We start from the raw sequence: 23,052 nt of genomic DNA, 5'->3' as shown, positions 1-23,052 counted from the left end.
GCTCCTGTTCTCTTTTGAGAAAAGCACTCAAGGCCCATTCCTGCTGCTTCTCTTTGCTGTCCTTTGAGTTACAAACCTCTGACTGAGACTACAGTCTGGCTCTGCTCACTAGCAACCAGTACCCTTGCCAAATATAACTATATTTCCACAGGCTGGTTGCCAACCAAGACCAGTGAACTATGAACTGATAGGATTGGATATTTACATTCAATTTTAGCAAAAGCTTTGTCGAGGGTATACATTGTTTTATTTCTATCCCCAGAGAAGTAACAGAAATAGGCTCTACACTGTAAGAAATATTTATAGAGATACAGGAGGAACTCCAAGTCCAAGCACAAGGTAGTTGAGGGATTTTAATCCCTAGAGAAACTTAACACAATTACATCAGCTTTTCAAGTAAATCCATTTAACCCACTTACCATTGATCTTGTTAGTCAAAATGGCAACAAAAATACTTACTATCATTCCTTTAAGAGCCTGGATAATCAAAGCAGTGATTATTGTACTATGTTATCATCTAAAAATAATATACAGCATGCAAAATATCTGCCTGTTTCCTAGTTCCACTAAGGAATTTTTCTTTTCCCTCTCCTGTCTCTCTGTGGTTGCTGCTGTTGCTAGCTGTAAGATGATACAGCTCCTATCTCTGTGGTTGAAATCGACACCCACATTTCTCTGTGCTCATCAAGTTCTCTATGAGTGCAAGAATGGAGCTGTGCTTTTATTACTTCAGGCAATGATGGCAGAGTGAAAAGACAGGATGAGGTAAACACAGGAAACATCCCAACAGTCACACAGTCAGCCCAGCTTTAGGCAGAACTGCTCTACTGTTCACTCCCTCAAGGACTCAAACCCAGCTCTACGGCCCAATAGAGGTTTAGGAACCATCGGCCCTTTTAGAAATGCACCTCTAACTTATTGCTATTGCTCTCTGTGTTTTTTCCTCCCTATATGCTACCTAAATGTTCTATTGCTTCATCGTCTATTGTCCATTCTGAGTGTTTATTTCTACGCAAAATTCCCCAGGAAAGAGGACCAAACAAGTGACTGATCACTACTGTCACATGGATTGTTTCCACCGGTTGAGCTTAAGCCACAACCATAACGGCTGGTCTTACAAATCCTACAAATATGCATTCAGATGGCTGCTTGTGACTCCAAATGCTAACCCCTAAATGCCATCAAGGTCACATGACACAAAAGATAGCAGCTGATGGCCACTTAGCCCAGAAGGGAGAACGTGAAGCCAGCAGGTAAATCTCGTTGCTCATCTCTGGCAGGTGAAATGTACTTTTCCATCCAGAGAAGTGAGACTTGATTACACAGACCATTATCAACAAAATATATATAAATTAAATGCCCACATACAGAAGATGTGGACTGGATATAATACAGTTGCTTTAAATGCTACAGAACTTACGATTCTAATTATCAAAGAATATTTACTATCTAGGACATCTTTTTAAGATTTCTCCCCCCATCATGGATTCTCATCTTTAGAGAGGCAAACTCACAGTAAGTCGGAAATGATCCTTGTGCTTCTGGTGAACTGCAGAGGTAAAGTGCTGATCACTCGGCTGGGGAAGGCGATTTTCTTCATCCAAAATATCCAGGATTCCCACCAGTTTTGATTCAATTAAATCTATATTAAAAATATCAAAGTACTCACAATAGGGTAAAAACAACATTTTAGAGATATGTGACCAGTTCTTATAAACATGGGGTTGGCACTGTGGTGTAGTAGGATAAGCCTCCACCTGCAGTGTGGCATCCCCTTTGGGCACCAGTTCAAATCCCAGCTGCTCCACTTCCGATCCAGCTCTCTGCTATGGCCTGGCAAAGAAGAAGATGACCCAAATGCTTGGGCCCCTGCACCTGTGTGGAGACCCAGAAGAAGTTACTGGCTCCTCACTTCATATTGGCTCAGCTCCGGCCATTTGGAGAAGGAACCAGCAGATGGAAGACCTCTCTCTCTGGCTCTCCCTCTATCTCTAATGCTGCCTCTCAAATGAATAAATCTTTAAAAAAAAAAACCTAGTCAAAAACAACAAAACAATTCAAAGAATTTTCTCAAAAGCTATAGAGAGAGGATAGATTTTTATTCCAGATCTGGTCACTTATGAAAATATCATATATTTGGCCAGCGCCATGGCTCAATAGGCTAATCCTCTGCCTGTGGCACCAGCACCCTGGGTTCTAGTCCTGGTTGGGGCACCGGATTCTGTCCCGGTTGCTCCTCTTCCAGTCCAGCTCTCTGCTGCGGCCCAGGAAGGCAGTGGAGGATGGCCCAAGTCCTTGGGCCCTGCACCGCATGGGAGATCAGGAAGAAGCACCTGGCTCCTGGCTTCGGATCGGAGTGCACCGGCTGTAGTGGCCATTTGGGGGGTGAACCAATGGAAGGAAGATCTTTCTCTCTCTCTCTCTCTCTCTATCTCTCTCTCTCTCTCTCTCTCTCACTAACTCTGCCTGTCCAAAAAAAAAAAAAAGAAAGAAAGAAAATATCATATATTTAGTTGAAGTTTTAGGAGAAAAAAAATCCATAAAGCAAGCAACTAATGTAATAATCATTCCATTTGTAAATTAGGATAAGAAGCTAAGGAAGAAGAAATTCCCACTTTTCCAGACAATACGGACGATTTTTTTTTAAGATTTTTCATTTATTTATTTGAAAGGCAGAGTGAGTGAGAGAAAGAGAAATAGAGAGAATTAGTCATCTGCTGGTTAACTCCCCAAATGGTTACAACAGCAGAGGCTACGCCAGGGTGAATTCCGAAGCCAGAACTCCATCCTGGTCTCCCACATGTGTGGTAAGGGCACAAGCACTTGGACCATCATCTGCTGCCTTCCTGATGCACTAGCAAGGAGCTCAATCAGCAGCAGAGAGGCCAGAACTTGAACTGGCACTCGGATATAGGATGCTGCATTGCAAAAAGCAGTTTAACTTGCTGAGCCACAAATGCCAGTCAATATTTCAAAATGAAGTAAAACCACAGAAGGTTCTGCATGACTAGCTTTTTAATACTACTTTCTCAAAATGATTTAAATGCTTTCAGAAGGGCGTTTGGCACAGTAGTTTACGCTGTTGCTTAGAACACCTCACATTGCAGTGCCCATTTCAAGTCAATTCCACTTCTGATCCAACTTTCTACTCATGTTCACCTTGAGAGGCAGCAGATAATGGATCAAGTATTGAATCTTGGGCTCCACGTGGCCACACTGGAGACCCAGATGGAGTTCTGGAATCCTGGCTTCCGCCTAGACCAGTCCAGACTATTGTGGTCATTTGGGGGGTGAACTAGCAGGCAAGAGATGGATGTTCTCCCTCTCTCTCCATCTCTCTCTGCCTTTCCAATAAAATGAAAATAAATAAAATTTAAATAAATGTTTTCAAGCAAAACTTTTGACTAACAAAACATTTGTATGCTCCATCTATTCATGTTGCTGGATTTCTGGCTCATTCAAAATAACTGTAAAAGGTAAACTGCTTAAACACAGTATACAAGAACTACTAAGTAGGACAAAGCTATAGGACACAGAAATCTCTGATTAGAAATTAAGATTCTAGGCCGGCGCCGTGGCTCAACAGGCTAATCCTCCGCCTTGCGGCGCCGGCACACCGGGTTCTAGTCCCGGTCGGGGCACCGGTCCTGTCCCGGTTGCCCCTCTTCCAGGCCAGCTCTCTGCTGTGGCCAGGGAGTGCAGTGGAGGATGGCCCAAGTGTTTGGGCTCTGCACCCCATGGGAGACCAGGAGAAGCACCTGGCTCCTGCCATCGGAACAGCGCGGTGCGCCGGCCGCAGCGCGCTACCGCGGCGGCCATTAGAGGGTGAACCAACGGCAAAGGAAGACCTTTCTCTCTGTCTCTCTCTCTCACTGTCCACTCTGCCTGTCAAAAATAAAAAAAAAAAAAAAAAAAAAAAAAAAGAAATTAAGATTCTACTGTCATTGGTCACAAAATGATGCTTCTTGGGCAAGTGTGGTGGTGAAGGAGGTGTAGCATGCTGAAGAAAGCTATAAATGGGAGTGTTCCCACAGACACAGAGTGACGCACAGGTGGGTAGAGAGATAAATGGAAGGGGGCAAACTCCAGCCAAGAAAGCAAATCACAAAATCAAAGGCGCAGAGATGAGAAAGGACATGATGTGTTAAGGGAATACTGAGTAGACCAGGTAGAATGTGAAGGTGCTTTGAAAATTCTAATGTGAACTATTACAATATTCTTGTTATTACAAAAATATGTTGCCAATATCTGTGAGTTAATGACTGTATTTTCATATTGGATTTTCAAACGAGGCTTGCCCAAGAGTTGATTTTAGAGATGGACTGGGAAAAAAAAAAGAAAGACTGAGAGCTATCTGGGGTCTACAGAAAAGTTTCTTTACTGATAAAATAGATGAGGAAAACAAAGACTCTATTCTGCTGTACAGTAGCATTTGATGTGACCCATGGGACTTCTAAAGTCAACTTCCAACTAGCCAGATGATGCTGCCAAGGCACAGAGGAGAAAAAAAAAAACAAACAAACAAGAAAATCACAGGATAGCAGAGCTAAACCTTGATGATCCTTGTCTAGAACCTGGCCTGGACAGGGACTTTTTCATTTGAGATGAGAAACTCTTTTTCTGCCTATACAACTGAGTTCCCTCTTAACTGATTCACGTGTTATTTGTTTGAATAGCAAAATACCCACTGCAATAAATACAAGAGACTTTCGAAAATCTTTCAACAAAGCTGAATTTGATGCCTTGGCAGGAAAAATAACATGAAATCAGTATTAGAGAAGTAATCCTGTCTCAAATATCAGTTTCAAATCCCATAACTGGTAATGTCAATCACACAGCATAGAGAAATCATAGTAAATACATTCACTATCTCCCATATTTCCCAAAGGCAGAGTAAAAAATAGCATACCTATACAATCCTGATTATCCACATAATGCACTTCATTAACACCTAAACCTTCTTTTTGATAGAGTTCTTGTTCCTAGGAATGAAAATATGGAAACACTGTGAAATATAAAATGGCTTCAATAGTTTGTGCTGTTTCGGATCGTAACACTTATGAGAGTATAAAGGTTTATACAAACAAGCACAGCCCTCAGCAGTTTTCCAAAGAAAGAACAGATTTAGAACATTTCCAGAAATAGTAATTAATACAAACAGGCTATAATACCTACACGGTGATATCATACATACAAAGTACATGTCATTTAGAAAAAATAAATGTAATATGGAAGAATAATATATAAATCAAAAGTTGAATCCCTAGATGTAAAAACTAGTATCTTATTTTTTTTAAAAAAGTTTCAAAAAAAGGATTTTAACATAGATGGTGAACTATGCAATGAACTTAAGTTAATGTGAGTTAATGTGTCTTAATTTTTTTTATGTTTAAATATTTCCTCACATGAGATCTACTAGAAAAGTTTTCAGAAATTCTAGAAGGCATTGTCCATTTTAACACAATATGAGTTTGAAATTCATGTTTATTTTAAAGGATTATTATAAAAGTAAACATAAATCAAGATACAGTATCCTCTCTGCACAGTTTCTATTTCTAGATAAAGCTTCCTGCTAGGTTGGTGTGGAAGAGAAGGGTTAAGGTACACTAAATGAGAGGCAAGCACGTAAAATCTCACACAGTAATGTGGCTGAATAAAACATTTCCAGTGAAACTATCTTATTGAGAAGTATTTGTTTTACGTATTTGTTTCTGCCAGAATTGGTTTAACTGTACTATATAGGTAAAATGTTCAAAAGCCAAGTGTGCTAGAAAACCCATAAAGACAAAGACATAGAGGCCAGTGTTGTGGCACAGCAGGTAAAGCCTCCTTGTGTGGCATAGGCATCCCATTTGGGCACCGGTTTATATCCTGCCTGCTCCACTCCCAATCCAGCTCCCTGCTAATGGCCTGGGAAAAGCAGTGGAAGATGGCCCAAGTGTTTGAGTCCCTGCCACACACATGGGAGACCTGGATGAAGCTCATGGTTTCCTGGCTTTGGTCTGGCCAGTGGTGGCCAGCAGTGGCTGTGGTAGACATCTGGAGAGTAAACCAGCAGATGGAAGATATCTCTCAGTGCCATTTTCCCTCTCCAACTCTGACTTTCAAATAAATAAATAAATAAACTCAAAAAAGGACAAATACATAATAAAAATATGGAAAAGGGTTAGGTGTTGTGGCACACTGGGTTAAGACACCACTTGGGATGCTTGCATCTCGATATGGTAGTGCATGAGATTAAGTTCTAACTCTACTTCTGATCCAGCTTCCTAGTAATGTTCACCCTGGGAAGCAGCAAGTGATGGCTCAAGTGGCTGAGTCCCTGCCACCTATTTGGGAGATCCAGATAAAGTTCCAGGCTCCTGGCTTCAGTCTGGCCTACTCCTGGCTGTTGTAAACATTTGGGGAATGAACTAGCAGATGGATCATCTATCTCTAGCTCTCTACCCTTGATCCCTCTCTACAATAACAAAAAAATTAAAACTTTAAAAATGTAAAAAGAGGGGGCGGCACTGTGGCGCAGTGGGTTAAAGCCCTGGCCTGTAGCACCAGCATCCCATGTGAGCGCCAGTTCTAGTCCCAGCTGCTCCTCTTCAGATCCAGCTCTCTACTATGGCCTGGAAAAACAGTAGAAGATGGCCCAAGTACTTGGGCCCCTGCATCCACATGGGAGACCCGGAAGAAGCTCCTGGCTCCTGGCTTCGGATCAGTACAGCTCCGGCCGTTGCGGCCATCTGGGAAGTGAACCACTGGATAGAAGACCTCTCTCTTTCTGTCTCTACCTCTCTCTGTAACTCTTTCAATTAAATAAAAATAAATCTTTAAAAAAAAATGTTAAAAGATAGATGGGAGGGGGATAGGAAAGAAAGCATTACACATTTCAGCTGAGACATAGTAGAGGACAGAATTTAGAAAACAGCAGTATTAACATGAAGAAAATACACTGTTGTAGGCCAGTGGCCAGGAAGGGTGTGCTCAGACTTGCAGAAGTTACTTAAATATTTTGGGAACCGTTTTTGTCGTCTACAAAAATAAAGGGCTGGTTCAGGTGAACTCTCAGGTCCCTTTAACTCTACTGTATTCATTTAGTAAAGTATCTCTCAAATGATAGAAAGGAAGTAGAGTCAATGGTATTGGTAGAAAATATTGGAGAATTCATGGCAAAAAAAAATACTAAGCATAATCACAAATCAACTGATCCAAAGCTATTTTTATTTACTCTGCACACTAAAGAATTACAAAATAACTGTCCTACACTTGGTATTGTGACTGCCAGGCCTATAATTATCTGCTGTAAACAGTGGCAGAAAATTCCCTTATGGACCACAGATGATGGCCACCCAAAGGCAAACCATGCACAGGCGGTTGAGCATCCACAAAACAGCATGGAAGGGAGAGTACTACCCAGATGCTTTCCAGGCCAGTCGCTCCACAGAATATCCTGATTTGGCAGCTTTGCTTCTGCACACAGAGAGAAGATAAGCAGGCAGCCAGTGGGCAGAAACAGACTTGGAAGAAAGGCAGAAGTTGCTAGATCAGGAAGGAAACTAGAAACTCACATGTAGTGGCAGAATCACAGAAAGAAGCAAGCAGGACCCCCAGCTTAGTTGGACACTGGTAAGAAACAGCAGATGCTCACTTCTGAAGGGTCACCTATCAGAGCTTGTATCAGCCCCGTGCTTAAGCTGAACCATTAGTATCTGCTTGGCTTCACTGATTCCCCCCTCAATCAGGAGAACTGCAGCATGTCTCTCTTTGAGATTTAAAATACCTTAATACAGATCTTAAATTTAAATTATAATGGCAATTACCTCCTTTAGAATCCTTTCATTAAAAAATTGTTGAAGTTTTTCATTGCAATAGTTGATGCAAAACTGTTCAAAACTGTTATGTTCAAAGTACTCTGAAAACATAAAACCCAAACCAGGAGTCATTATTGAATCAACTTCACAGACATTTATCTTAGAATAAAATGTTATGGTTATCACGGGATGAATTTAAAGTCAGGTCTTAAAAAACACATAAAATTGTTCTATATTTAAATTTTATAAGACACTAAAATTATTAAAAATACCCTGTTTCAAGAGCAATTAGAGAGGAGACAGAAATAAAGGGTATCAAAATTGGAAAAGAAGATGTTGAATTATGCAGAAGATATGATGTTCTACATGGAAAAACCTAAACAATGCCACCAAAAAGTTGTTAGAATTGATAAACCAATTTAGTAAAGTTTCAGGTTACAAAATAAACTTACAAAAACCAGTAGCTTTTCTGAATGTTAATGATGAACTCACAGAAAGAGAAATCAAGAAAGAAATCTGATTCTTGATAGCCACAAAAAATTCAAATATTTAGGAATAAAATTAATGAAAGAAATGACAGATTTCTACAACAAAAGTTATTTTTTTCAACACTGATGAAAGAAATCATCAAGAACACAGAAAAATTGAGAAAGTCTATACTCATGGATAGGAGAATCAGTATTATTAAAATGTCCACGCTACCAAAAGCAATACAGATTCAATCCGATCCCTATAAAACTATCAATGACATTCTTTACAGAAATAGAAAAGGCAATCCTAAAATTCACATGGAATCACAAAAGACCCAGAATAGCCAAAGTAATGCTGAACAAGAAAAATCAAACTAGAGGCATCACAATACCTGAATTCAAAACAAACTACAAAGCTGTAGTAATTAAAACAGCTTGGTACTCTCATAAAAACCAATACATAGATCAATGGAACAGAATAGAGAGCCCAGAAATTAATACACATACATACAGCCAACTGATTTCTCACAAAAGAGCTCAGACCATACAGTGGAACAGGGATGATCTCTTCAACAAAAGGTGCCAATAAAACTGGATGCATATATGTAGAAGAGTGAAATTAGACCAATACTTGTCACCATAAACAAAAATCACTCAAGATGGATGAAAGATCTAAATTTAAGCCCTGAGACTATGAAGTTGCTGGAAGAAAATGTAGGGGAAACACTCCAAGACTCTGTGTAGGAGACAAGTTCCTAGACAAGACCCCCGAAGCACAGGCAGCAAAAGCAAAACTAAATAAATGGGACCACAGCAAACTCAGAAGCTTCTACACAGCAAAGGAAACAATCAACAGAGTGAAGAGACATCCAACAGAAGGAGAAAAAAGATTTGCAAACCACATATCTGACAAAGGATTAATGTCCCAAATGCATCAGCAATTTTAAAAAAACTCTACAACAAAAAATCCGTTCCAGTGGAGAAATGGGAAAAGGACTTCAATAGACAGTTCTCCAAAAAAAAAAAAAAAAAAAAAAAGAAATGCAAATGGCCAATAAATACATTAAAAAATGCTCAACAGCACTAGCCATCAGGGAAATGCAAATCAAAACCACAATGAGGTTATCACCTCACCCTTCTCACAATGGCTAAAACCCAAAACACAGAGTGTAACAAATGCTGGCGAGGATGTGGACAAATCAAACTAAAACTAGTATAGACCAGGAAAGAAATGTCTAAAGATCATGAAATCTTAAGTCACTGACTGGGGTTTCTGTACCTTTGAAGAAAGGCAATGGTTTCTGATAAATGTTAAAACATGTATCACATCAATAGTAAAACAGCGTCCCTTCCAAGATGTAAACACCTATATCTTCCCTTGACATAATCAAGTAATTCCACACCTTCCCAGCCAGAAGGTATCACCCCCATGAATAAAACACAACACAAAGCCATCTATTTTACTTCAAGATTTTTACAACACAATCATTCAGAGCAAAGCAGTGCTCGGATGATGATGACCTATTTTATTTCTGATTGAACAGTTCCACAGTTGTTCTCAATCACTTATGATATTTTATTCATCTGATGGAAAATGAATTAGCAGGAGGTATATTTTGAAATTAACACTAATGAATTCTGACACATGGTAATGAAGTTAGCCTATAGGTTAGGTCAACCTATAGCCAGTTCTACATATTAATCAATGGCTTTAAAGATTATATTTATTGTTACTTATTTACTTAGTGACTATTATCTTTATTAGTAGCATTTATGAATTTCCCTTTCCTCAGCTATATTTACTTAAGAGGACCGCCACATCCTCCATTAAATGGCTTAAATCAACATGTTGTAAGTTTAGTAATGGTACCACTAAAACTACTCCCCATGAGCTCCCTCTTTTTAAAAAACATCATCTTCGGGCAGGCGCCGCGGCTCAATAGGCTAATCCTCCGCCTTGTGGCGCCGGCACACTGGGTTCTAGTCCTGGTCGGGGCGCCAGATTCTGTCCCAGTTGCTCCTCTTCCAGGCCAGCTCTCTGCTATGGCCCGGGAGTGCAGTGGACGATGGCCCAAGTCCTTGGGCCCTGCACCCGCATGGGAGACCAGGAGAAGCACCTGGCGCCACAGCGCGCCAGCCGCGGCGGCCTTTGGAGGGTGAACCAACAGCAAAGGAAGACCTTTCTCTCTGTCTCTCTCTCACTGTCCACTCTGCCTGTCAAAAAAAAAAAAAAATCATCTCCCTCTGTAAGTCATATTATGAAACACAGGTATGGGCATGTAATTGAAAATATATCAAGTATGAGGTGTAACAAGGTAGAAACCTCAAAAAAATCATCTTAATATATGTGTAAAAATATCAAACAAATATAAACTCAAAAAAGAAGCTATACTTACCAAAACCAGCAATATCTAGGACACCAATAAAATAAGATGATGTTTCAAAGGGAAAACACTGATTTACTCTGTTTACTACATGGTCAAACAGATGGCTGTACACAGTCTTGGCCAAGGCATCTCGAGCATTGTTTGCCTGTTCCACTTTCAGGGGTACCCTATTAAAAACAAAAACGGACTATACCAGGGAAAATTCTTTATGGTAATATATAACAAAAATAATGCCTGACATCAAAGTCAATACGTGCTGGAGTATTTATTGTGAAGAACAAAATAATTACCAGGGGACATACATGAATGGGTGTAGATAAATAAGGCTCAGCAGAAAACTATAAGAACTAGAGGAATTTTTTTTTAAATTATCAAGAATATATTCCTGGGTAAAAGAATTTTAGGCTTGAAAAATCTTTTTGTTTTTAACATTTATTTTATTTATTTGAGAGGCAGAGTTACAGAGAGAGAGGGAGAGACAGAGACAGAGATCTTTCATCTCCTGGTTCACTCTCCCAAATGGCCACAATGGCCAGAGATGGGTCAAACCAAAGTCAGGAGCAAGGAGCTCCTCCTAAGTCTCCTATGTGGGTGCAGGGGCCCAAGCACTTGGGTCTTCCCCTGCTGTTTTCCCAGGCACATTAGGAGGGAGCTGGATAGGAAGTGGAGCAGACAGGTATCGAACCAGTGCCCATATGGGAAGCCAGCATTACAGGCAGAGGCTTTGCACACTATGCTACAGCGCCAGCCCTTTGAAAAACCTTTTAAATCTTAATTTACCCTTTCCTTTGATTTTTCTTAAACGTGAAAGGAATAACTGAACTGAAGATAACTTTAAAGTTTAGTAAGTTATTTATATGATTTTTTTTAAAAAAAGTTTACATCTTAAAATATGAAGTCTCCAACTCTACTATATAATATTAAGTAATTGCATGGCATAATATTAAATGTTGCAGACACAAACACACAGTCACTGTCCTCAACAAAATTATAGACTGATGAAAAAAGCCTAACATAAAAGAAAATTTCCAAACACTCTGCTGGGGCGATGGAGGACATGATGCCTGATGCCTACCCACCTGGGCTTTTATGGGTCCTATTTTGGGCTCCCAGAGATTGCTCTATGGAATTTAACAATTTTTTTCTTGACAAAAGAATAATTTTGAATTAACTTAGCAAGTAGTCAGGCTAAATATACCTTGCTAATGTTTCCAAAACTGTAAGTGGTAGCAAATTTTCTAAGTAGCAAAGCTTTGAGGGTCAGCGCTGTGGCGTAGCGAGTAAAGCCGCTGCCTGCACTGCCAGCATCCCACATGGGCACTGTTTTAAGACCACCTGGCTGCCCCTCTTCCAATCCAGCTCTCTGCTATGGCCTAGGAAAACAGTAGAAGACAGCCCAACTCTTTGGGCCCTGCACCCACATGGGAGACCTGGAAGAAACTCTTGGCTCCTGTCTTCAGATCAGCATACCGCTGGCCATTGCGCCCATTTGGGGAGTGAACTACTAGATGGAAAACGTCTCTCTCTCTACCTCTGCCTCACTGTAACTCTGCCTTTCCAATACATAAATAAACCTTTTTTTAAAAAAAAATCTTGACCAGGTCCTTATTTTCTTATCATTTGCAATTTCCTCTAAATGAAGAATCTTAAAGAAGTTCTATTTGGTGAGTATTTTGCTAAAGTGAGTTGCACTTATAGAGTGCATACCATTTGCATGAAAAATCATTTTAAAGTAAAATAATCTATTGCCTACAACATCCTGATAGTGGTGTGCATAATCAACTAATAATTTCATAGTTGTACAAAAGTAAACTTCTCTCTTACCTTATACATTCTAAATTTGTGCCATGCAGAATATCTGCAAGGAACAACTGTAAGAGCAATGCAAATTTCCATTTATTTGTATTTAGATTACCTCAGTGATGTGCATACAATTTTCACCAAGCACAAGTTCTACAGCATAACGAAGAGAAGGAATGATGCATGAAGATCAACTATGAATCTCAGTGTTTTCAGAAAAATAATTCTTCACTATTAAACTGCAAGGCAGGACTTTGCAAACTGCAAAGCAAGATTTTTGCAGAGTAATAAATTAAGGAACTTACTTTATAACTGTTCCTTTGGTGCCCCCTGCTGTTGTTAGCATGACTCTTGTGGTTAAACTTACACGAAGATCATCTTGGTCCAAACCCAGTAATTCAGCACAATATTCCAATGACTGAGTAGATTTATTCTTCAGATTACAACCACCTAATGAAAATATACTTGAATGTGAAATTAATAAACATTCTATAAATCACATTTTTAAGATTCATTTCCTAGAATTGTACTTCCTTTATATACAACTATGGAACAGAAAAGGTTTATCTGTAACTCTTAAATCACCTCACTTTCTCACCATCCACTGCCAAGATCAACAGCAGACCTTCACTCAAGACAGTCCAAGGTTATAACATTCTCAGCCCATCAATACTAATCTGCCACAGTTTCATATTTTTATGATTCTGAAAGTGAAACAGATTAATAATGGATAATTCTTTATATTAAATCCCTAGAGAAATATAATGTCTTATCATTAAAATTCATAACTCCAGACAACATAAAAAGAGCGATTTTAGTGCAAATGTTGGAAGGCACTTTAGTACGTCAATTTGGATATGGAAGTCCTATCTATGTATGTGTGTATAAATGCATGTGCTCATGTTGCTTGGAGGTGGAGTGAAGGAATAAATAACCAACTTCTAGGGGATGGCACTGTGGTGTAGTGAGTAAAGCCGCCACCTGCAGTGTTGGCACTCCACATGGGCGCAGGTTCAAGATCTGGCTGCTCCTCTTCCAATCCAGCTCTCTGCTATGACCTGGGAAAGCAGTGGACGATGGCCCAAGTCCTTGGGCCCCTGCATCCTGGCTCCTGGCTTCAGATCGGCTCAGCTCCAGCCATTGAAGCCATCTGGTGAGTGAACCAGTGGCTGGAAGACTCTCTCTCTCTCTCTGCCTCTGCCTCTGCCTCCCTGTAGCTCTGCCTTTCAAATAACTAAATATATCTTTGGAAAAAAAAAAAAAGAGCTAACTGCTATTAGCTATACATCATATCTAGGGATTTTTATTTATAAATGACTTTTAAAGTACTATATAGGAAGACATTGCTTTAGGGCCGGTGCTGTGGCACAGAAAGTAAAAGCCCTGGCCTGCAGCACCAGCATCCCATACAGGTGCTGGTTCGAGTCCCAGCTGCTCCACTTCTGATCCAGCTCTCTGCTATGGCTTGAAAAAGCAGTAGAAGATGGCCCAAGTGCACCCGCCTGGGAGACCTGGGAGAAGATCCTGGCTCCTGGCTTCGGATCAGCTTAGCTCTGGCCACTGCAGCCATCTGAAGAGTGAATCAGCAGATGGAAGCTCGCTCTCTCTCTCTCCCTCCCCGCCCCCTCTCTGGCTCTACCTCTCTCTAACTCTGTCTTTCAAATAAATAATATAAATATTTTAAAAGAGAAAAAAGACATTGCTACAGTCTCTGGGCTGATCTAGCTCGGCTTGCCCTGTGACCTAGCCATGTCACCTTGAATAAGTTACTCATTCTTTCGGTGCTGAGTTTCTTCATCCATAAAATACTACATGTAGTAATAACCGTATTGACTAAACATGGTTGTTATGAAGACCAATAAGGTCAAATACGTGCAATGCTTGGAATAGTGCCTGGTACACAGTAAGCACTAAACCAAGGTTAACTATTATTTATATAAATAATATATAGCTATGTTGACTATGACAAATAATATTAAAATAAAAAATGTCTTACATATATTTTCAAAGATTAACATTTATAAATGATTTCTTCCAAGCCTAACCTCTAATCTATAAAGAGTATATGAAAATCATGAGGATTTTTCTTTTCTTTTTTTTTTTTGTTCTTATTTTTTAATTTATTTATTCGAGAGGTAGAGTTACAGACAGTGAGAGGGAGAGACACAGAGAGGGGTCTTCTATCCGCTGGTTCATTTTCCAAATGGCTGCAACAGCCAGAACTGAGCTGATCCGAAGCCAGGAGCCAGGAGCTTCTTCCATGTCTCCCATGTGGGTGCAGGGGCCCAAGGACTTGGGCCATCTTCTACTGCTTTTCCAGGCCATAGCAGAGAGCTGGATCTGAAGAGGAGCAGCTGGGACTAGAACCGGCGCCCACATGGGATGCCGGTGGCATAGGCGGTGGATTAACCTACTGTGCCACAGCAATCATGAGAATTTTGTCACGATTAAAAAAAAGTTGAAAAGTATTTAAGAGAGGAGAGAGTAACTTTTTCAACAAATAGTACTGGAGCAATTGGATATCCACATGCAAAGGAACCAACTTGGACCCCTACCACATACCATACACAAAAATTAACTCAAAATTAAGTCAAAGACCAAAATATAAAAGCTAAAATTATCAACTCTTACAGGAAAACATAAGTATAAGTCTTCATGACACTGTAGCAAATCCTCATTTCTTAGACATGGCACCAAAAGCACAAGCAACAACAACAAAAAAACGAGACTTTATCGAAAACTTTTATTTACAAAGAGCACTACCCAAAAAAGTGAAAAGACAATCCATAGAATAGGAGACAAGATTTGCAAATTATTTATCAGATAAGAGATCTACGTCTATAATGTATAAAAGTCTTATAGCTTAATAATAAGGCAACCCAATTAATAAACTGCAAATGATCTGAATTATCAAAAAATATTTGCACAAATGGTCAGTAAGCACATGAAAAGATGCTCAACATGAGCCATCAGGAAAAAGGGAGATAAAAGCCACAATTAGGTAGCACTTTACACCCACCATAATATCTGTAATCAAATAGATAGTGTCAGTAAGGAAATGGAGAAATTGAAACTCTCCCGCACTGTTAATGGGAAAACAAAATGGGACAACTATTTTGAGAAACGGTTTGACAGTTGCACAAAAGGTTAAAAAGTTACCATAAAGCTCAGCAACTCCACTCATGGACATATTTATTACTGAAGAGAAATGAAAATATACATCCAAACAAAAATGTGTACACAAATGTTCTTAACAGTGTGACTCATAACAGCTAAAAAAAAAAAAATGCAAACCTACATATATATCAACAAACAAACGGATAAATTTAGTATTACCCATACAATGAAATATGTTCAGCAATAAGAAATAAAGTGCCACCACATGCTGTAATATGGATTAACTTTGAAAACATTATGCTACAACAAAGAAGCCAGTCACAAAAGACCACATATTGTATGATCCTCTTTATATGAAATACCCAGAACAGGCAAGCTTACATAGAGAAAGACTAGGGGTCACTTAGGGTTCACGGAAGTGGATAATGTGAACTAACTGCTAATGAGTTGGGTTTCTTTGTGAGTAAATGAAAAGTGTTCGAAAACAAAGGTGATAGTAGCCCAACTCTGAAGAGATTGAACTGTACTACTGAACTGAACATTTCAAATGGGTGGATTGAATGGTATGTTAATTATATCTTGATAAAACTACTATAAAAAAGTAATGAAGACACAAATACTTTATATTAAGGGGTCAGTTTTGTGGCACAGTGGGTTAAGCTACCACCTGCAACACCAATATCCTATATCAGAGTACAGGTTCAAGTCCCAGCTGCTTCACTTCCAAGCCAGTTCCATGCTAATGTACCTGGGAAAGCAGTAGAAGATGGCCCAAGTGCTCAGGCCCTGCCACCCATGTGGGAGACCCAGATGAAGCTCCTGGCTCCTTGAAGCCATGTGGGGAGTAAACCAGCAGGTTAAGGCTCTCTCGCTCGCTCGTTCTCTCTCTCTCTCTCTCTCATTCTTTAACTCTGACTTTCAAATAAATAGATAAATCTTTTTTAAAAAGAGAGAAAATATATTAAAAATAAGCTTATTCCTCATGTCTCGATTCTATAAAGCTGCATGCTTTATTATATAACACATTACTTAAAATTACACAACTCAAAAAACAGATTGTAATTTGTTAACTCATTTAAGAATTTTTTATGATATTGAAGAATTTCTTACACAGTTCTGCAAATCATATGTAAGAGTAAGATAATAAAATTTACTTTTAAAGCCTTAAAAAGTCAAAATATTACAAAATAACAAAATTCTCACACCATTACCTTTCCAAAAAAGAACTTTTTCAAACATTTAAAAAATCTGTTTTAATAACATATTTTGATATGGTATTTTCTGCATTTCTATCACACAAAAATTATTTTTATGGCAAAGCCATGTAAGAATTTATTGGATAATAAACTTTCCAATAAAATAATTATAAAAATATAAGTTTCTTTCACATTGTTAGGACCTATCAAAATTGAGCTTTAAAGGGGGAAAAACACTTTTAATTAAAAAGAAACCATTTGGTAGTTGGCACTGTGGCATTGTAGGTTAGACAGTAGTAGTAGATGCCTGCAGCACTGGCATCCTATACGGGCACCTGTTCGAGTTCCAGCTGCTCCACTTCCAATCCAGCTCCCTGCTGATGGCCTGGGAAATCAGTAGAAGGTGACCCAAGTGCTTGGGCCCCTGCACCCAAGTGGGAGACTCAGAAGAAGGTCCTGGTTCCCGGCTTCGAATCAGCCCAGTTCCAGCAGCCGCAGCCATTTGGGGAATGAACCAGAAGATCAAAGACTCTCTGTTTCTCCCTTTCTGTAACTCTGCCTCAAGTAAATAAATAAAACCTCATTTTAAAAAAAAAAAGAAGTCATTTGGATTTATAGGACAAACCATAAGAAAGATGAAGATAACCATAACAAATATCTTAGCTATTAAAAATTTTTAATCAGTTTAATTGAAAGGCAGAAGAGCAGATAGAGATAGGGAGACGGAGAAGGAGGTATCTTCTATCCTCTGGTTCACTCCTCAAATGGTCACAAAGGCCATGGCTGGGCCAGGTGAAAGCCAGGGGTGCAGAACTCTGCCCACATGTGATGCCGGCAGCACAGGCAACAGGTTAACCCACTGTACAACAACACCAGCACCCTAAAATTTAAAGTTTATTAATACTCATGATCTACAGCCTCATTCCAGTTTTTTCTACTTTCTGTTCATTTTCCCATCAACAAAAGGAATAACAGAATGCAAATATGTGCTATGTACCCTTGGACGACTTAGTGTTCCTCAACAAATTGGGTCATATAACATTACTCTGTATATCTGCATGCTCTACCAGTGGTAATAATAAGATATGTGAAAATGCCATCTATCACTTCTAACATTACCAAGGTGTGAGTTAATTCCTCTAAATTTAATTTTTATGTATGTTATTTAGGACTTTCCACAGGCTCCCTTGTACAGTACTAAAGACCAAATAAAATACATGCTAACATTCAATTATATTTTCAAAATAAATTTTCTAGTCCATCCAGAAAACTAATAAAATATTTTATGCACACTAAAAACACACCTAATTTTGTCTGAATGCTTTTCATTTTAAGTTGAGAGTAATCTATATGCTTATGTTGCTTATTCATATGAAACATGGTACAGTGATTACTATGAGCAAAGAACATACATAAAAATACTTCATTCATTAATTCCTCTTCTTAACATGAAGACTTTCTACCTTAGTTTGCTCAAAGATCACAGGGTTCAGTGGCCTGGAAGCAATGAGGGACAATTAGCCATCTCAAGCTCCTGAATTAGACATCAGCAGAACACAGCTCTCACGCCTACAACTTCATTAATCACCATGCAAGTCACCTAACTTCTGCACAGGTTCCACTTCTGTAAAAGAGAGATGATGCTCTTACCACCTTATGTTTATGATAAAATACATAACATGAAGGGTCTTGCCCAGAGTAGACATGTTTTCTTTAACGTTCTTTTTTCCTTTCTCCCACGCCCCTCCCCTATATGCGTACTATTGTTAGGTTCTGCACTTTAAAGGAATTTTTTATGGATTATTCATTTTACAAATGATGAAACCAAGTATCAAAAAGCCTCAAGGATCAGATATGAAAACCTATGTTCTTAAGTACTGTGTTTTAGGTTTCTCAAAACTCATCATCAGTGTAAGGCTCTAAAATAATGGATTAATGTTAGGGTCAACACTGTTTTTCACTATAGGACCAGAGAGTAAGTATGTTGGACTTTGCAGGACATTTAGTCTTTGTCTCAACTATTCCATTCTGCCCCTGCAGCATGAAAGCTGCCACAGACAACATGGAAGTGAACAGGTATGGCTGTGTTCCAATGACATTTTATTTACAAATATAGGCAGTGAGCCAAATGTGACCCTCAGGACATAGTTTGCCAATCCCTGCACTCACGGATCAAATTTAGACCTGTGCAACTGTTTATGCAGAGACTAAAATATTAGAGCTAAAAGCTGATATCATCAGGTATTTAAATATTCTCTTTAATGTGGATAAAAAATGAAGCTTCTAATCTATTTCCATTTCTCAGTAACAAACTATATGGGTTTTTATTTACTAAACTGCTCTAATTAACTTATTGACGTTTAGGTCAATGTGCACAAAAAATTTAAAGATATCTTAACAGACAAAAAGAGAATCTATTCAACCACTCGTATTATGTATTTCATCATAAACATAATTAATCATAAATACCATAAACATATTAAGATAGGAGTATCATATCCATTTCATGGAACTGGAACCTGTGCAGAAGTTATGTAATGCACAGGGTTATTAATGAAGCTGGAGAACTGAGAGCTGGGTTCTAGCCATGTCTGACTAACTCACAAGTTTGTGATAATTGTCCCTCATTACCCACTGGCCAGTGAACTTTGGAAAAATATATCAGTTGAAAAATGTAACAAAATATGACCCTGGTAGTCAGTCAGAATTACTTATCCTTCAAAATGAGAGGTTTACTCCCTGTCAATGTCACTGTTTTGTTCAAAACTGGTCTCACAATGACTGATAATTAAGCTTTTCTTGTTTTTGAGATTCATCACATAGCTCAGTATATTCAAGACATTTCCAGAAAACAAACTTGTACATAAACAAAATCAATTATCATATGACAAAGATATGACAGAAATTTTATTTTAGTATTCTTTAAAGAAAAAAAATAAACAAACAAACCTGAAGTGCTGCCAGCTTCCTCAAAATCAATATTTCCAAGGTGCAGGACACCAGCTACTACCCGGAATAGATCAAGCTTTTCTTCATCATCCAAACCAATTTTTTTCATGGCTGTGCACATTCTAATAAAATCCCCATGGTCATCTAACAGAGGATCTTTTAAAGAACCTGCCTTGAGACACTATAACACAAGAAGATGTCAATGAACTAATCTTTGTATTATTTAAATAGACTAAAACTACAACACCAGGTCTATTACTGCACTACACAGCATGCAAAAATAAAATGTGTCAATTGAAAGACTTCAGCATTATAACATTTAAAACTTGAATGCCAAGATTAAAGTGTTCATAGGATCTTTCCTTATTATTTCCTACAAGTACATACTAATCTGTAATTATCTCAAAAAAGTTTTCAAGACAATGGACCAAAATGTCTTCAAATTAAACTGTAATTCTGACTATAAATCTCCACAATGCTAGGATATTAAAGACATAAACTGGGTGGAAAAGAAGGGATTATTGAAATGAATCAACATCCACAGATCAGAAAGAACTGAGAGAGTAATGCAGATGTTAATTATTCTAAATGCATACATCCATCAAAACATGACGTTGTACATCAATGTGCTGTACAAATATATAATTTTTAATTTGTTTGTTATAAATAAATAAAGCAAAAAAGGTAAGAATTACAACAAAAACTGACAATTAGTATGGCAGTTAACCCAAAGGTTAATCAACTGCACCAATAATAAATAGCAATAAATAGTAGACAGGCTGCTGTAATTTTCATGGACAAAACTTTTTAAAAATCTTTTTGTATAAGTACATATGAAGGAAAGTCTATTTGAAAGCATTGTGCTTAAAGAATTTATTCAATGACTTCAAATATTTCAGAAAAAATAAAGAGAAAAGTTGCTTTATTTCATAAAACAACCTGCATCTTACGTATTCATTCATTAGAACCTATAACAAATTCAGAAAATGGAAAGAAAATCAGACCTGCAGAAACTAGGAGAAACATAAAGTTAATTGGATACAGAAAAACTGAACTAGAAATCTTCCAGAAAATTAAACATTAGGCAACATAATATCAGAATTAATTGGCATTACAGGGGCCAGGGCTGTGGCTTAACCAGTTAAGCGGCCACCTCCAGTGCCAGCATCCCATAGAGGCTCTGGTTCGAGTTCCAGCTGTTCCACTTCCAATTCAGCTCCCTACTAATGCGGTTAGAAAGCAGTGGAAGATGGCCTGAGTGTTTGGGCCTCTGCACTCTTGTGCGAGACCCAGATAAAGCTGGCTCCCAGCTTCGGCCTGGCCACAGGCCTGGTTGTTGCAGCCATCTAGGGATTGAATCGGTGGATGGAAGACCTCTTTCTCTCTACCTCAGCTTCTCTCTCACTCTGTAACTCTGCCTTTCAAATAAATAAATAAATCTTTTAAAAAGTTAGAATTAATAAGTAACACAATTTGGAAAAAAACCACTGTCACTACAGATGCTTCTAGATGTTTTTTTCTCCTTTCCAAAAATGACTGTTTTCCAGCAAAAGTTGAAATTGTTTTTCCACAAAATTCTTAAAATGTTCAGTTATGCATACGTGAAATTTCTGGAAAATGTCTATTCATTCTTAAAAGCAAATGAAACAATCACATGCAGCCAAAATTAACAGAACGCACACATGCAGAATTTTTAGTCTTGCATTTGAATGCTCACCTCATTTAAAACTGTCTCTAACACTACAAGGCCGCCACAAAACACACCAAACACTGGCGTAAGAGAAAGGGTTCACTGTTGGGTGGGGAAGTCCGACAGGTGGGGGAGTATGGCAAGAGAGTAAGAAAGAGCAAGAGAGCCTAAGACAGAGCTTGTGTTTGCTAACAGGTCCTGTGAAACCTTTGCTGAGGGTGGGGGTTGGGGGGTAGGGAAGTAGGAGCAGTGAATCCCATTAGGGTGGGGGTGGAGCTGACACCAGTGGCTGGGCCATCTGGTCACCTGGCTTCCAGCAATGGCAGCATGTGCTAGAGCCTAGGATGGTGCCTGGGGCATAGATGGCACCACAGACAAGAATGCACCATTTTACTAACAAACAGAATTTTAATTATTTGTTATATGCCAGACTAAAAATACTGCATTCTCCTAAAAATTACACACAGCTTAATGACACTCAAATGAAATAGGCAAAGGGATTAATTAGTCAAAACGGTCACCTCATCCTCCTGATAAAGAAGACAGAAAAAGTAATTTAAACACATTAATTCATTGTTCATCTATATAAACATACTCTTTTTCTCTCTCTCTCAATAATGTGAATAAGATTCTTGATAAAGTATACTTAGAGTCCATTTTCCTCTTTGCAGCATATGTGCTATACTTTGGAGGGTTAAATTCCATTTGTATTTCCTCTCTACACAGTTTTTTTTCTATGCCAGAAGATCACATTCATAGTCTTTTTTCCCCCTTTGTAACAGCTGCAATGTCCCACTAGCAAATGTCTCCATTATCTTAATGGAAAGAATACCAGCTCAACATTTTGATGATAGCATCTAATAATACAACCTTATAAAGACAAAAGAAGTCATCATAATAAATACTAATGTTGCTTCTTAAAATTACAAGCATAGCTGTAACATAAAATTTATGATCCATAATTCAGACATCTATGTCTACAATATATAAAATGCTGAACTAAAGAAAAATAAACTGCAGATTCATATGCTTAAAATTTGAAATAACAGGACATTTTGTTTGCCTTCTATTCTTTTACATGAATATATTAAAGACATAATTCATTTATTTTAGAGGACTCAAAAACATCTGACTCAAAAATGCAAGAAAAACTGACTATACTAAAAACTTCCATTAAATACTAAATATAAATCTTGTAAAAACTTTTACAAGGCAATATTAACTAGTACCTATATTTTTGAGTTATAGATTTTTCAGATTAAGGGTTTAATATTTTAAAAGTAATACTTCACAGTGTAACAACATATCTGATTACTCTCAAAATAGGATAACTTACAAAAATACACTAAACTTTTCACAAAGAAGCATGATGTTCTAAAAAGAAATGCAATACTATAGTAACATCTTTTCACAAATATCCACTTAGTGTCTACATCTCTACATCAAAGCTTACTTCATCCTAGACTTACTTCATTCTAGAAGTAGACAACAAATTACAAAACATATTTTAAATTTAACCACAAATGGGTAAAATGAGAATAAATTTCAAAAATGCTAGCACACAGACTTCCTTTACACAAGGGAAAAGAACAAGAAGAGAGTAGTGCATTCAGGATCAGCTGTGAAGAACCAGACCTCTGG

The 23,052-nt window shown here is 38.3% G+C and overlaps 1 protein-coding gene across 4 annotated transcripts in view; it reads right to left on the bottom strand.

The window, feature by feature from the left end:
• MYO6 (myosin VI) overlaps positions 1-23,052 on the bottom strand; it is a 175,634-nt gene that overhangs the window by 49,864 nt on the left and 102,718 nt on the right. For all 4 annotated transcript variants that reach the window (XM_062186394.1, XM_062186395.1, XM_062186396.1 and 1 more), the window contains exons 12-17: positions 19,722-19,902; positions 12,765-12,909; positions 10,669-10,826; positions 7,812-7,903; positions 4,910-4,982; positions 1,515-1,642 (exon numbers count right to left, since the gene is read on the bottom strand). In XM_062186394.1, the coding sequence (XP_062042378.1) occupies positions 1,515-1,642; positions 4,910-4,982; positions 7,812-7,903; positions 10,669-10,826; positions 12,765-12,909; positions 19,722-19,902 (777 nt within the window). The remainder of the gene's footprint in view (positions 1-1,514; positions 1,643-4,909; positions 4,983-7,811; positions 7,904-10,668; positions 10,827-12,764; positions 12,910-19,721; positions 19,903-23,052) is intronic.

Source organism: Lepus europaeus, chromosome 3 (assembly GCF_033115175.1).
Source record: "Lepus europaeus isolate LE1 chromosome 3, mLepTim1.pri, whole genome shotgun sequence".
NCBI lineage: Eukaryota > Metazoa > Chordata > Mammalia > Lagomorpha > Leporidae > Lepus > Lepus europaeus.
This window is presented reverse-complemented; position numbering and strand designations above follow the sequence as displayed.